This window comes from Diabrotica undecimpunctata, chromosome 9 (genome assembly GCF_040954645.1).
Source record: "Diabrotica undecimpunctata isolate CICGRU chromosome 9, icDiaUnde3, whole genome shotgun sequence".
NCBI classification, from domain to species: Eukaryota; Metazoa; Arthropoda; class Insecta; order Coleoptera; family Chrysomelidae; genus Diabrotica; species Diabrotica undecimpunctata.
Window position 1 is genome coordinate 18,717,161 of NC_092811.1, and position 16,043 is coordinate 18,733,203.

At 34.2% G+C, this 16,043-nt stretch overlaps 1 protein-coding gene across 1 annotated transcript in view; it reads right to left on the minus strand.

Annotated features, from left to right (window-relative positions):
- Nucleotides 1-16,043, minus strand: part of LOC140450402 (sorbitol dehydrogenase-like) — a 39,273-nt gene that overhangs the window by 10,327 nt on the left and 12,903 nt on the right. The window contains exons 3-4 of the mRNA XM_072544019.1: nucleotides 15,791-15,999; nucleotides 9,165-9,449 (exon numbers count right to left, since the gene is read on the minus strand). Coding sequence (XP_072400120.1) covers nucleotides 9,165-9,449; nucleotides 15,791-15,999 — 494 coding nt within the window. The remainder of the gene's footprint in view (nucleotides 1-9,164; nucleotides 9,450-15,790; nucleotides 16,000-16,043) is intronic.

Sequence of the window (16,043 nt, forward strand, 5' to 3'; positions counted from 1 at the left end):
AATAAAAATCAAACTAAACAGACCGGAAAATTTAGAACGAAGTTAAACTTTATAAAAGCAAATATCCTTTATTTGCTGCTTGATCGAATCAACACCGTTTATTTCTTATTATGTATTTATATTTTATTGATTTATACTCTTGTGCAGTTGGATAAATATTTTTTTGTTAAATTTGCAAATTCACAATTCCAATAAATCTTATGTAGTTTTCTCCTGTTGGGGTTATCCATATTTGTCAAATCCCTCAGTAAAAGTCACCCAGTCATTTGTTTTAAAGCTCTATCTACGTAGAGAAATATATGTTATTATTGGCATTTTGATGTCAACTTCTATTACAACTGGTCTATGTTGGCTATGTGGGAAATCTTTGAGTACTGTACGTGAAGTTGCCAGGAGTTGATTGTTTTCGTTTGTGGAGACAAAGCATAGGTCTGGGTTGTATTCTCGCCTTTAGGGTACAGATCAAAAAGTTTCCTGATTTTTAGCGTCAAAGACAAAATAAGCGTTAGCCTTTTGCTCCAGTTTGACTAAGCTTCGTCGTTTTAATTACTTTGCCTATACTTTTAGAGTTCGTGGTGACTGTTGAAATCTGCAATATAAACCGAGTGGTGAGTGTAAAGGATATGCGGAGGCCACAGAAATGCTGGGGGTTTACAAATATGGCTGACAGTGATTTTGCCAATTTGTATGGTACCTGCATGAATGTTATTTCTGTCTGATGTAGAACATGTGTGGGCATTTTCTATTTTTTTTTTCGAACATGGGCTGCTACCCTCTAATCTGGATGGTATGTTGCATCCAGTAAATCATAGCCACGAATTATTCCTTTAGCATTAATTTGCTCTTCATTTTTTACATGGGTTCGTATGGTACCAGCCGCGGAGGTCATAGAGTACGGTACCAGCCGCGAAGGTCAAAGATCAAAATGCACTCAAGTAGTTTACCTTTTACTGTTTTCTGAATTGAAACCACGTCAATATTATTTTCAGTTAGTAACTTTTAGAGGTACTTACATTTAATTCCACTAATACCTTCTATATTTAGATGACAGATTTAGACGCTTGGTTCGAGTAGAGTAGAGTATTTATTTAACTACATAGCAAATAAAAACATTGTTTGTAGCAAGTCAACAAAAATTCTTCTTCTTCTTGTGCCACTCCTATCAGAGATTGGAAATCATCAAGGCTATCCTGACCTTGTTTACAGCTGACCGAAAGAGTTCATTAGTGGTACAGCCAAACCACTCTCTCAAATTACGCAACCATGACAGTCTTCTACGGCCTGGATTCCGTTTTCCTTCTATTTTTCCTTGCATTATATTTGAAGTAATGCGTATTTATGTCCTCTCATCAGGTGACCCATATATTAGAGTTTTCTTCGTTTGATCGTTGACAAAATTTCTGGGTCTTTTCCTATTCTTCGAATTACTCCAAAAAAAAAATACATAGTACATAAACAAATGTAAAACGTAACTTCAATATATACAAACAAGAACACATATTAAACAGAAAAAGATTTATGGCAAATTTACGGTAAGCAGTTCAGTGGATGTTCTGCAATGAGTCATATGTTCTTCTGAACAGTAAAAATAATGTTTTAGAAGATATATTTTTTTTATAACTTTATGGAAACTATTACAGCTTAGCTGTTTAATACTTTTTGGTAAAATATTGTATTAGTTATAATTAGGGCAATTTTTTCTGAAAGCGATCTACAGCGATTTATTCGTAGGTAGTGACAGTTTTGCATATTGTGAACGTGAACATTAGACTGCTATATTAAATGGGCACATTTTCTGTGAATTTCAGTTATAACTTGAAATATCAACAAAGTAGGTAACGCCATAATTTTAAATTTGATAAAGAAAGGTCAGCAGTGTTCTATATAACTAACTCCTGCTAAAATCCTGACAGTTTTCTTTTGCAATCTAAAAATTTGAAGTGCATCTGTTAAATTGCCCCATATGATTACACCTTAGTTTAGGTAAGGATATAATAAAGAAAAATATGTCATTTTTATTGTTTCAAAGTTGACAACCCTTGCTAGTTGGCGAACAACAAATAATAAACTTGATAGCTAAGTTGGCAGATATAAACCGACCAGTCGATTCTCTATGGTTATTCCCAATAGTTTACCAGTCTCTTTGTTATCTGGATCATTGCGTAAATTACTTGCAGACGTAACCAAATTTTGCGTTTTATCAGAGTTAAGTTTTAGTTTTGCAGCAAACCATGAGCTTGACTGACAAGCAAACTAACTTTTTAGCAATTTGTAATTGCCGATTACATTCAAATTTTTGTTGTTTATATACTTTGAACAAATCGGTATCCTTAGTTGCATCTGCAATGTGTTTAATAAGGGAAAGATTAAATCTGTAAGACCTTAATTTAATATTGAACATTTGCACGGGAGTCTTTTCAGCAGATTGTCGTACTTCTTGTAGTGGAAAATGTTTTAATATTAAATTGTTATAAGTTTCGGCAAGAAAGACTGTTAAAAAATCAGGATCATTATTAATATCATAGAAAAAGTCTATCTTTGTACTAGCTAGTGCAAGTTTAAGCTTCTGTAAACCAAAAGAAGTAATAAACCATTGAAATGTTTGATTATTGTTAACACCTTTATGCTCAGAGTCAATAAGTAAAAATTGAGCTCGATGTTCAGAAAAACAAGGTTCAAATATGTCCACTCTCTAGATATTTTCAGAAAAATTTGTCATAATATTGTCGATGCAACTACTGGGACTGGGATGTTATTCTAGTATAATCGTTTATAGTTACTTTCAGACCACAAGATAGATTTTGAATATCAAAAGAAAGGTCAGATTGAATTTTAAAATTTATATTAAAATCACAATTATGATCAGTTTGTCTGCGATACTAAGCAAGGACGTTATGGTATTCTCAAAATTCACCAAAAACAAGTCAAAGTCACCCTTACTCGATCTGTATACAGTCAAAATATTGGTTTTTATTGAAGGTACATAAATTGCACAAAACTCTGAACTTTGCTCTACATTATATGCATTTAGATTAAGAGAAGAAAACATAAGATTTTCTTTTAGATAAATTGCAACTCAGCCTTGTTTCTTTTTTACCCTACAAAAGAAAATAGCCAATGAAAAGCCGGACATGCTAATTAATTTTAAATATTTTAAATTTTCTTCACTTTGCCAGTGCTCCGTAAAACATATGACGTCATATAAATTTTGATCCGCAAGAAAAGCATTGATCATATCGACTTTATTTGAAATACACTATAATTTCACATAAAACATGCTTACCATACCTTGCCGAATTAGTTTATTTTGATAAAAGTTTGTAGAAGCTTCTAGGTTTCTTCCTCCGTCTTCTTTATGTGCTGAAAATTTCTTTTGAAGTTAAATCTCCTAAAAGCAGCTCCTTTCGGTTAAATATTAGGTCTGTAGACTTCGTCAATTTTTATCGAAAGGGAAAGATACCTTATATGTGGAGTATTTGTTAGTTCTATGCCATTTCACGCAGTTAAAAGTAATATCGGGTACCGTCTCACCCAAAAATTTTAGAAGATTATCGGTTTTCATATTAACACCTATGAAGGACACATGTATACAGTATGATGCAAATGTATGGAATAAATTCATTATTTTAGAAACAGAAGACTTTTAAAAAAAATCTTAAAACACATCAATTTTAATTTTTGAATGACCATCAACTGACATATATGTGTTGGACATCACGTCATCAGTGTCGGCGTAATGACGTAATCGACGATTTTTTTAAATACAAACCGAGGTCACGCGACAGCTCATTTGAAAGTTCTCTTTATCTTCTTTACAACGATGTAATTACTTGAATATTTATTTCTACAGGGTTTACCAAAATTATGAACTTTGTTAAGTAACATGGAATTACAATAAATATTTGTTCGTCGAACTAAAAACACTAAGGAACGCCACTGGGATTAAAACAAAATAGTGTTTTTTGCAGGTTCCAAAAAAACAATACATTGATAATAAACAATGCTAAATTATAATCTGAAATTAATTATTGTAGTAAGTCATCCAAGTAATTTTTCAAAAATATTTAAATTAATATTGTCATTGACTCGTCTTTATTTGTCAACTCTTCGAGTTTTTTACCGACATTAATAACAGCATTTACAAAAATGAAACTAACAGAAACAGAACGAATCGAGATTTTAATCATGGTTGGTTATGGAGATAGAGCGAGGACTCGAGCAGAAGTTCGTAATTTATTTAATGCTAAATACCCCAATCGCGAACCATTTAGTCAATCAACAGTAAGTAAAATTAAAAAAAAAATTACAAAAACGGGCCATGTTAAAGATCTTCCCAGAAGTGGTAGAAAATCAATATCCGAAGCCAAGAGACTGGACGTTGTACTGGCGTTTCAAGAAAATCACCATACCAGTTCTAGGCAGGTCACACTAGATAAGAATGTCTACCAATCAACTGTTGTAAAAGTGCTAAAAAAGGAGAAGTGGCATCCATTCAAAGTACATCTGGTCTAGGAGCTATTAAAAGATGACTTATATAGAAAAATCGAATTCTGCGAAAGAGTTATGGAAAAATGTAACATAGATCAGGGTTTCATACAAAAGGTACTTTTTCTGATAAAACGTCTTTTATGCTGAACAGTCACGTAAATCTCCAGACATATCGATACTAGGCAAGCGAAAATCCACATTGGATGAAAGAGTATAGGACACAATATCCCGAGAGAGTGAATGTTTTGGGCCGGCATTATAAACAATCAAATTGTAGGGCCATATTTTTTTGAGGAAAACTTAACTGCTTCTCGTTATCTAGAATTTCTTCAGGATTATCTGTTGCCACAGCTGAATCAGCTATTACCAAATAGAAATGATTTGTGGTGCCAACATGATGGGGATCCTCCACACTACGGCGTTGAGGTACGAAATTGCCTTAATAACGTTTTCCCAGGTAGGTGGATAGGTAGAAGGGGGCCCATCGAATGGCCACCAAGGTCTCCAGATTTGACTCCGTTAGACTTTTTTTGTGAGGATATTTAAGCAGAGTGTATCAAAATCGACCGAATAATGTAGAAGGGTTGAAGAAGCGCATCAGAACGGAAATTGCACAAATAGTACCTGAAGTCATCGAAAACGTTAGGAAAGAATTTATTGCACATCTTGCACATTATATTATTGCTAAAGGTCGTCAATGTAAACATTTGTTGTAATTTAATTGTATTTAAGTTAACATTTATTGTAAATTAATTGTATTAATAAACCAACAGTTTTGGTAAACCCTGTAGAAATAAATATTCAAATTATTATATCGTTGCAAAGGCGATAAGGACACATTTCAAATGAGCTATCGCGTGACCTCGGTTAGTATTTAAAAAAATCTTCGATTACGTCATTGCACCGACAATGATGACGTAATGTCCAACACATATATAGCAGTTGATGGCCATTCAAAAATTAAAATTGACGTGTTTTAAGATTTTTTTTAAAAGTCGTCTGTTTCTGAAATAACGAATTTATTCCATACATTTGCATCATACTGTATGATCTTGTCTAGGACTGGTGTTTACAGTAGACGATTCGTTGCTTTCAATAATCGGTTAGTATTTGTTTTCTTTTTTCGATTGGGTCTTTCAAGATGGGTGTCGTGTTTTTAGATTGTTTTTATTTTCTTTTTGTTTTTCACTCATGTATGAATGAGGTCGACTTGTGTTTTTGTTTATTGACAATTTAATGGGCTCTTGACCGATAGAACCTAAGTTGCTCAGGCCTGCTTTATTTACAGTTTTTTCGCTAGATGACGTTGGTATGGGTATGGCTGAATTTTTATTATATTTATCTTTTAATAAAGATAGTTAGTTCCTTGTTAGTCTTTATACACTGATTACACACAATAACGTCTAGGTTATGTTCGACATTGAATATCTTTTTGCACTGTTTGTGTTAATTTATTAACGTACTCTGATAACTGAGAGTTAGAACCAGACAGTGGTAACTTTAAATATACTATTATGTCAATTAATTCCTGCTTTTTTAGCTTATTTAGTTCCGCCGTTAAAACTGCGACTTGAATATCGGACGCCATCTTGAAAACCAAACCACCTAGTCCTTTTGTATCGATAAGAAACCTCCAGGCTTTGAACTGCTCCACAGTTCTGAACAGAATAAGAAAAAGCAGAAGTAGATGTGCTGACAGCTTACATAGATATGGAAAAGCCCTTATTCCTGTGTCACTCAGTTGCGCAACAATAGCCTGTCCGTCACATTGCTGAACAGTTCCCCTGAAGGCGCTTACCTGGAGTTTTTGATGATTTCCTGAATGCGACCGAAAATGTTTTAAATTATATTAATATATTCCTTTATAATACTCCATATAAGGTTTTTATTATTTTAAATGATGTATTCTTATTGCATGGTATAAACCAAATAAAATTATTTAAGCTACAACAAATTAAGTTTTCGTTTTTTGTTAATTTTTTTTCTAAATCTAATAAAATAGCGAAGTTTATTAACGTTTAAAATATAGCGGTGTGTAGTTCCTATTTTTTTACTGTTTACAATACCTACGGCTATTACTACTATGTAGAACATTTTTTCTGGATTCCTACGTACGATATAAAAATCGTACATAAACTTATAAGTAAGTACGAAAGCTTAAGCAACATAAAAATGCAGATATAAGCAATTCCATAAATAAAATAAGATAACAGCTTTTTAAACACCACGATAAATGAATGATGTAACGATTTTCTTCCTAAATAAATTATGAACTTTCTAAAACTAAATTGCGAGTGGAAAACTCAAAGACGGCTTTGTGGAAATGGAAAAGTTACAGCCTATACATAAACATAAGCACACAAACAAAAGTGAGACTAAATAATCCAGAAAATTTAACACATTTAAGTGAAATTTTATGAAATCCAAAGCGCCAGAAAAACATAAATTTTATACTAGTATTTTCTGTTTTATTTCTAAATTCCTAAGGTCAGTTTCAAAATCAAAGTTTATATTAAATAAATATTACATTAGTAAGTTCAGTGTTTTGGATTCTAAGGTATTTGAAACATTTAAGTTTAACATAATCTTTGAATATTTTAAAACAATCAATAATTTAATGGCTGTAGATCTGAAGCCAATATAGATTTTTGTGTGTAAGAGTTTTTAAAATGACGACTCAATTCGACGACTCATAGAGAAATACACAAACTAATAACACTTATATGGAACGAAGAGAAAATACCAACAAAATGGCACGAAAGTGTAATAATCCCCATCCATAAAAAGGGAGACAAAACCAAGTGCTCTAATTATAGAGGCATCTTCCTACTTAATACGGCATATAAAATCTTATCGAACATCCTATTAAGTAGGCTGAGAGTATTAAAAGGGATCAGTTGTGGAATGCAATGTCAGAACTTTCAGTTCCAAAAAAACTTATCCAGCTTGTTAAGTTATGTGTGAATAGCTGTAGATCCAGAGTACGGATAGGTAACAAACTCTCAGAATCTTTCGAAATAAGCTATGGCCTGAAACAAGGAGATGCGCTGTCACCTCTCCTCTTTAATATCATCCTGGAGAAAGTAGTAAGAGCAGCACAACTTAAAACAGAATTACTGACAGTAAATGGACCAAAATTACTACTAGCATACGCAGATGACATTGACATTGTGGGAAACACAGTCGCCAATGTGAAGGAGACTTTTAATAAATTGGAGGTAGAGGCAAAGAAAACTGGTTTAAGGGTAAACGAAGAGAAAACCAAAGACATGTGCATCAACAGATAAAAGAGACTAGATAGAATAGGGCAAAATGTGACAATAGACCCATATAACTTTGAAAGAGTGGAGAGTTTTAAATATCTCGGAGCAGCAATCACTGCAGATAACGATATCGCGGAAGAGATTAAAGGAAGAATTCAGGCAGCAAACAGATGTATGTACAGTCTCCACAATACTATTAAATTTAAAAGCCTAACATGAACATCAAAGATTAGAATATATAAAACAGTGATTAGACCGGTACTCATGTATGGCCGGTTAAGGAAACTGAAAGAAAACTTAGATGTTTTGAGAGGATCTCAGGTTCTTCAGAAGGATCTTTGGGCCTTATCACGACATTAATAGCAACAAATACCGAATGATAACAAATGCTAAGGTCAAGCAGATGTATAGAGCGAGCTATATAGTCCAAGAGATTAAATCCCAACGTCTAAGATGAGCTGGCCATGTCCATAGACTCCCTAATAACCGCATTGCCAAGTTAATATGGGAGGAAGCCCCCACAGGAAGAAGACCCTTAGGACGTCCACGAATGCGATGGGGAGACAATATATGGTCAGATCCAAGAACAATGAGGCTACTCACTGACCCAACTATTATGGACGACCTTTCAAGATGGAAGCAAATTGTGCAGTCAGCCAAAACCCACCCCGGGTTGTAGTGCTACTAGAAGAAGAAGAAGAAGACTCAATTCGGCCAATATCTTTACTAGTTTTAATAGTAAAGCTGCAGGAAATATTACAGTCTATGAATCTGTAATAGCTTGGAACTACGAACACTCTTCTAAGCAGCTAGCTAACCGCCCAAAGTAACTTTGTTAAGGGTTCCAGAACATAAAAAACTTTAGAAAGTCTCTCTAAAGATAAAACTCGTATTCACGTTACGGAATTAAAATTCTTCAATGTACCAAAAAGCCAGATGTGTTAGATGGTCGGAATAAAAAGGAACTTAGTGCAGCTTACTGAGAAAATATTTTATGCCAAAAGATAAGCAAAACGGTTATAACAAAAGCAAAAAGTAATAATACACTTTTAGAAAACTGACTCAAATGTAATCGCAAGTGTTTTCATCAAACTTGGTTTATTTCCATATTATCTCTCTTAAATGGAAAATCTGGACAGAGTGTGTGGACAGAGGCGTCTGTAACAGCAAGAGAATTGTTCATCAACGCCATAAATTCCAGGAATACGTCTTAATAACAGTATGTATAAAATGGATATTTGGTTTAAGACTTTTTAGTCTAGACTTTTTTAACTAAAACATATATATAGCAATTATAAAAATATTTATTAGTTCGAAATGTAGAAATAGAATATAAGAAAACAAGTAAAACGACCTCTTTACAATCAAAAGTTTTACAAAGTAATACATAACTTAAACCATTTTTTAACTTACCCAAAAGTACGACAAATCCTCCAGCTTTAGTTACATGCAAACCCATCCTCGCACATACAACAGTTCCAGCACATTCGAATGTTGCGTGCGGTTCTTCGTTGAGTATCTCTATAATTTTAACAGCTACGTCCATTTCTTCCATTTTGCTGGTATTTAAAACGAGGTCAGCAGCACCAATTTCTTTGGCCATTTTCAATCGGCGGTCGTCTATGTCTGTTATGAGTACCTTCGAAGCTCCAAATGCTTTTGCTACCATACCGGTGCACATACCAACTGGGCCAGATCCTAAGATTAAAATAAATAACTTTATTTATTAGAAAAAATAAAATCATTTCTTAAAATATTTTATCGTTTATCGATAGAACTCTGCCTGGGGGTTATGAGTGCGAGGACTGGGTGGATTGAGTAGCTCAGAAGCCGCGTTTATGCCCACAGCCAGTCCCAAACCTGGATAAAAGAGAAGGGGTGATGGGCCAGGTTAGCATCCTACCCATTGTAAGATAAAACAAGGCTCAAAGAACCGGTATAAAGCCTCAGAACCAGACGGAACCTGAGATGACGAACCACGCAAAGAAAAGGAAAACGAAAAGGAAAAATAAGCAAACAAACAGATTAGCAACATGAAACATTACTTCTTTCAATAAAAAAGTTCAATAGATAATAGAAGAACTGATAAATAAAAACATAGACATTTGTGCTATCCAAGAAACCAACAAGAAAAGTAACGGCCAAAAGATTATATCCAATATTTTCTAGCATACAGTGGAGTAAAGAAAAAAGCACGAGCACGAGCAGGCGTAGGTATACTTGTCTATAAAACATTCAAAGACAACGTAAATAATTGCCGTTATATCATCAAAAGAACTATACATATAATGTCATCGAATGCCATAGTCTGTGGACTCGTGCGCATTTCGATGCGCATCTCCCCGCCTCGAATTTTCCCATTGGCTCTTGACCTGGAAATCCATATTTATCGCTCGAACAGCGCATATAAATATTGGCAATTTTCAGGTCAGCCAGGGCAGTCCCTCACGGGCTCTCTGAGAGCTTAGTGCTCTCGGGGCTCTGCGTCCTGCATTTATTTTCCATTCTCTGTGGCTGAGAATTGTTTCAACTTAACTTGGTGTTTTTATTTCGACGAAGAAATATCTTGCCTTTTTTAAGGCAAGACACCGAAGATAAATATTTTCCAAGTCCATAACCCGAAAATGGACTTAAGTAGAGGAGCTCTGGACGTTTAATCTGAAGCCCTCTACAGAGCACCCGGAGACAACAGAAGGTGGTTAGACCCTTATTTGTTCCCCCGAGGTGACAATAAACATCAAAAGGACTACCAAAAACTAAATGTTATATCTACCAAAGATTTAATGAAAACCATGTCAACGCAAATGGAAAACTCATGGCATAATATATATGCTTTTAACAAAATCAAAATCAATAATACATTTTTCGACTATAAGCTCTAGTATAATTATACATTTGAAAACTCCAGGCCGCACAAATCTATGATTGATTTTATAGTCAGTAATAGAAAAATCCACCCAAACTAGATTCTTGATATCCGTAATTTAAACTTAGCAGCCGCAGTGAGTGAACACAAACTATTACTAGCAAAAATAAGAATAAAAATAACACTAAAACATTTTTTACAGGAAGTCACCGAGGAAAAATTCAATGTAGAATCAGTATGAAACGACTCTACAAGAGAAATGTACCAAAGGAAGCTACCACACAAGATACAGCTGAAACAAATAGACGACATCGAAGATATAAACGCAAGCTAGGAGAAACTTAAAAACAACATTAAAGAAGCAGCAACAGAAGCTTTAGGAAAACGCAAAGTCATACTAAACAAAAGAAACAACAACAACACACCATGGTTCAGAAAAGAAATAAAAGAGAAATGTAAAAAGTAACGAGAAGTCGAAGACCAACACAGGAAAACTAACACATTGTACAAAGCAGAGTTAGACAGGCTGACTCATTAAGCTCACTTCTCCCTAATATAATAATGGACGAAATAATACGGTCATGGTTACAGAATGGGGAACAAAAATATCCAAATATTATGTTATGCAGAAGACGCCGCATTAATCGCCGAGATAGAAGACAAGTTTCAAAGATTAACACACATGTTCAATACAACAGCCAAGTTATCTGTAATAGGTATGTCAGCAGTAAAAAATAGGTGCAGGAAGGGACCGAGGACACTTCAAAAACTCCCCAAATATTTTAATCTATGTATCAAACAGTTGTGCCAAACTTTATCATAAGCCTGATAAATATCGAGAAATACTGAGGCACACATAGTTTTTTCTTCCAAACTTTTCTTGATTTTATTTACTATGACATCTATGACTCTGTTGGATTGTTGAATATTTTTGACCAAACTGATGTTCGGGTATTATGATCTCGACTGGTACAGTTTCGCTTATTCTATTTAGCAGGAGTCTTTCAACTATCTTGGATATCAAGCGTAACAAGCTTTTCGGACGATAGCATGAAGGTTTTGTAGGCAATTTACCTGGCTTTCCAATTATTATAATATGAGCATATTGCCACAGGCTTAAGAAATGGTTTAACTGTAGAATTCTATTGGATCGAGTGGATTTTGGGTCCTTTACCATTTTGAACGCGATCTCATTTTTTCGGTTAGAATTTGTTTGATATGTAATGGCACATTGTTGTCTTTAGGATTACTCTTTTTACTTATAGGAGTAGATTCTTTACAGCCGTTAACTTTTGCACTGCAAATTCCAGCTCATCAGATTATATTCTGGTTAATGGTGTTTTCGATTTGTTCCCAGTTTGTTTTTTTCTTACATAGTCTTAAAAACTGTACTAGGCTTTATTTTTGAATGCGTGTTAGGTAAACCTTTAAATATTGTAAAATCTAGAAGATCCGGAATTTTGTTGTTATTTACTGGCCTGTATGTTGGTTGTCTTGTAAATAAGAAAAATAAATTGTTTTTCTGTAATGATAGGTGTAGGTTTTTACTTTCCTTGTAGTTAGTCGTGATCCCCATAGAGCACTTTTAGCATTCCAATTACCTGCTACCATAAAGTGCGAGTCAAGGTTTTGGAAAAAGCTGTCGTATTCATCAACTAGGATATAATATCTAGGATGTGAATAAATAGCTGCGACAATCAATTACCTAGAGAAGGTTTCTATTCTGATTGAAGTGCTTTGAATTTTAAGTGTGGAAGAACTTTGTAAAATGTTATGTTTAACAGATGATCTGACTATGACTGTCGATCCTGTATTAGCGGTTCCGTCGGGATGGTGGGTAAAACATGTTATGTAAAATGGAATTTTAACAACTCTTCTATCAGTTAAATGACCTCTAAAACCAATAATATATTTATTTTGTTAACTTTTAAAAATAACGTAATTTCTTGGACATGATTTGTTAGACCGTTGGGGCTATTTTGATTTGCTTATCCAATAATTTGTTAATTTGCTTATGACTGTTGTTAGCAGGCAAAAGAAAAATACTTTAAAGAGCAATGCAAAGAGATCGAAGACCTTCAAAATAAATATGATCTGTTTAACCTACACAACAAAGTCAAAGAACTGGCAGGACTAAGAAAACAAAATCCCACTTGTGCAATTCTGGATAGACACGGTACTGCTATAACATATACGGACGAGAAAATACAAAGATGGGCAGAATATATCGATGAATTGTTAGATGATGAAAGAGGAGATCTGGAGCACATAGAACTTACGTCAGAAGAAATAGGTCCATATATTACAAAAGAAGAAATATTACACGCATAAAAAACAATGAAGAATGGGAAAAGCCCTGGACCTGATATGCTTCCTATAGAAATCCTAAAAATTCTAGATGAGAAGCACATTGATGTTTTAGTGACACTCTTGAACCAAATTTATAATTCAGGCGTATTACCCAAAGAGTGGTTAACATATATTTTTATTTGTCTCCCTAAAAAGAAAAACGCAAGAGAATACAGAGATTACCGCACCATTAGCTTAATGTCTCATACGCTAAAGTTACTACTTAAAGTCATCCATAACCATATATCACAAACTGGACATAGACGTTAATAATACACAATTTGGTTTTCGCAAAGGCCTAGGAACACGTGAAGCTCTTTTTTCACTTAATATACTAATACAAAGATGCCTGGACGTCAATCAAGATATATACGCATGTTTTATTGACTATAATAAAGCATTCGATAAAGTACGACATAAACATTTAATGAATGTCCTGAAATCAAAGAAGATTGACTACAACGACCTCAAGACCATATTAAATAAATACTATAAACAGCGAGCAAAAGTACGTGTTAACGAACAGCTGTCAGAAGAAATTGAAATTAGATGTGGAGTAAGACAGGGATGCGTATTGTCGCCAATTCTTTTCAATGCCTACTCCGAAGAGGTCCTGAAAAACGTTCTTGAGGGTGAAACAGCTGGAATAAAGGTAAATGGAGTTCCCATTAACAACATTAGATATGCGGACGACACTGTGATCCTAGCCGAAAACATTGAAGATCTTCAGAGACTGGTGACCAGAATAGCAGAGTATGGAAAAGAGTATGGTCTAACAATGAATATCAAGAAGACGAAATTTATGAGAATATCGAAAACTCAAAGAAATAACGAGAATCTTCTAATAAACGAAACCAACGTCGAACAAGTGGACAAATATGCATACCTGGGAACAATGATTAACTCCACAAATGATTACAATCGGGAGATAAAAATAAGAATAGAAAAGGCTAGAGCAAATTTCAACAAAATGAAAAGAGTTCTATGTACCAGGGATTTAAAACTGGAACTAAGAGTTAGGTTGGCGAGGTGCTATGTTTTTTCGACTTGATTTTATGGAATGGAATCTTGGACCTTGAATGCGACATCAATGAAAAAACTGGAATCATTTGAACTGTGGGTGTACAGAAGAATTCTGAAAATATCATGGACAGAACACGTCACAAACAAAGAGGTTCTGGGAAGGATGAACAAAGAAATGGAAATTTTAAATTCAATAAAAACAAGAAAGTTAGAATATCTCGGACATATTATACGTGGAGAGAAATACATCTTGCTCCAAATGATTATGCAGGAAAAGATCCAAGGAAAGAGAAGCATAGGGAGGCGTAGAATGTCATGGCTGCGCAACCTGAGAGAGTGGTACGGATGTACATCAAATGAACTTTTCAGAGCAGCCGTCTCAAAAGTCCGAATAGCTGTGATGATTGCCGACCTCCGCCGCGGAGATGGCACTTGAAGAAGAAGAAGTTGTTAGCATGTTGAGGATCATGCTGTTCTGATTAAGCATCTGATTAAATAACATTTTAAATTCATTTAGAAAGTCTGACATTAGTAGTCATACCTTTTATTATTAGTGTTTCCATTTTGTCTTTCAAGAATTCCTGAAGCGACTTGGGAATACAACTTTACTACATATAAAGGGAACTACCTTTATATGTACTGGCTTCTGCACTGTGAATTCTAGGTGGTACGCTGTATTGTAGTCTGGGTATTTTTTGTGTATTTTACTTACATTATTTCTGTTTTTGTGTTTTACTAGGATTCTATATACAGTGCAATCTTTGTGATTAACTGGATGGATGGATACCATTACATAAAACGCAAGTTGCAGTAGTATCTTTAGGTTTAGTACATGTTTTTGTATTATGGGCACCACCGCATTTTCCGTAATTATATGCTTTTAAGCAATATGATTTGAAGTGTCCATGGGACCTAGCATCTGGTGCACTAGATTATACTGTTCCTTTGTCTTGAAGCCTCTTTGTTAACTTTTAAGTTTAATAGAAATTCTATTTCGTATGCTTTTCTATTATTTGTGTTGGGTTTAACATCGATAAAGAATAGTGAAAGAGGTTTTTTTGTTGGTCTATGTTTAACATTGATTATGTTTCTAACATGGTGGCCTTTTTTCGCAAGTTCAGTTTTTATATTATGTGTATCAATTGTAGTAAGAGTCCTCTTACTACAATTTTATATGGTCTGTCCTGTTGAAGTTGGTAGCTGTGGAATACAATTTTCTTGTCTCTCGTATAGCTTACTAGTTTGTTATGTTTCTGCACTTAAAGCGTTTAATTTTACTACACTATCTGAAGATTAAAATAAGTTTATTGAGGTTGCAATTTCCACTTCGGAAATCGTTCTCAAAATTTAAGTGAAGATTCAAACGTCAATAAACTTATTTTAATCTTTAATTGTGGCCTATTCCCAATAAAATATAAATTACTTTAAAATGCCACAAGAGAATAGCTCTAGAACAATATATCTGGCAGTTTTTTTGTATAATAAGTTTCAGTTCAAGGGCTGATCCCTGTCAGTGAGTTATTTATTACCATATAGTCGGTCACTCCGTAGAAAAAGATTGGATATCTACAGATTACTATTATGGGCTAACACTGGTAATCTTTTCATCGTTTTAAAATAGTTCTTTTAAAAGTATAGTACCAAGTAATGCACAAAATACTCTGGCGAAGTGGAAAAGGAAGGCAAACAATATAACACCTTAAACATAAGATAATGAATAGGAAAATACGAGGAAATACGACATAATGATGTTTAATTAACAATCTATAACATATTATCATTAATTAAAAATAGTGCGTACCTTGAACTAGACATACGGATCCCAAATTTATTCTCGCCAACCTGTTAGCGTGAATTCCTACGGCTAATGGCTCGCACAATGCTCCTTCTTCAAGAGTCACGTGATCAGGAAGTCGATGGCAGAAATCAGCGTCTATGCAAAAGAATCTACATAAATTTCCGTCGACAGGGGGCGTAGCACAGAACGCAATAAACGGGCATAAGTGGTATCTAAAGAATTTTGTTAATTAAATTATCTATTTATTTAAGTATAT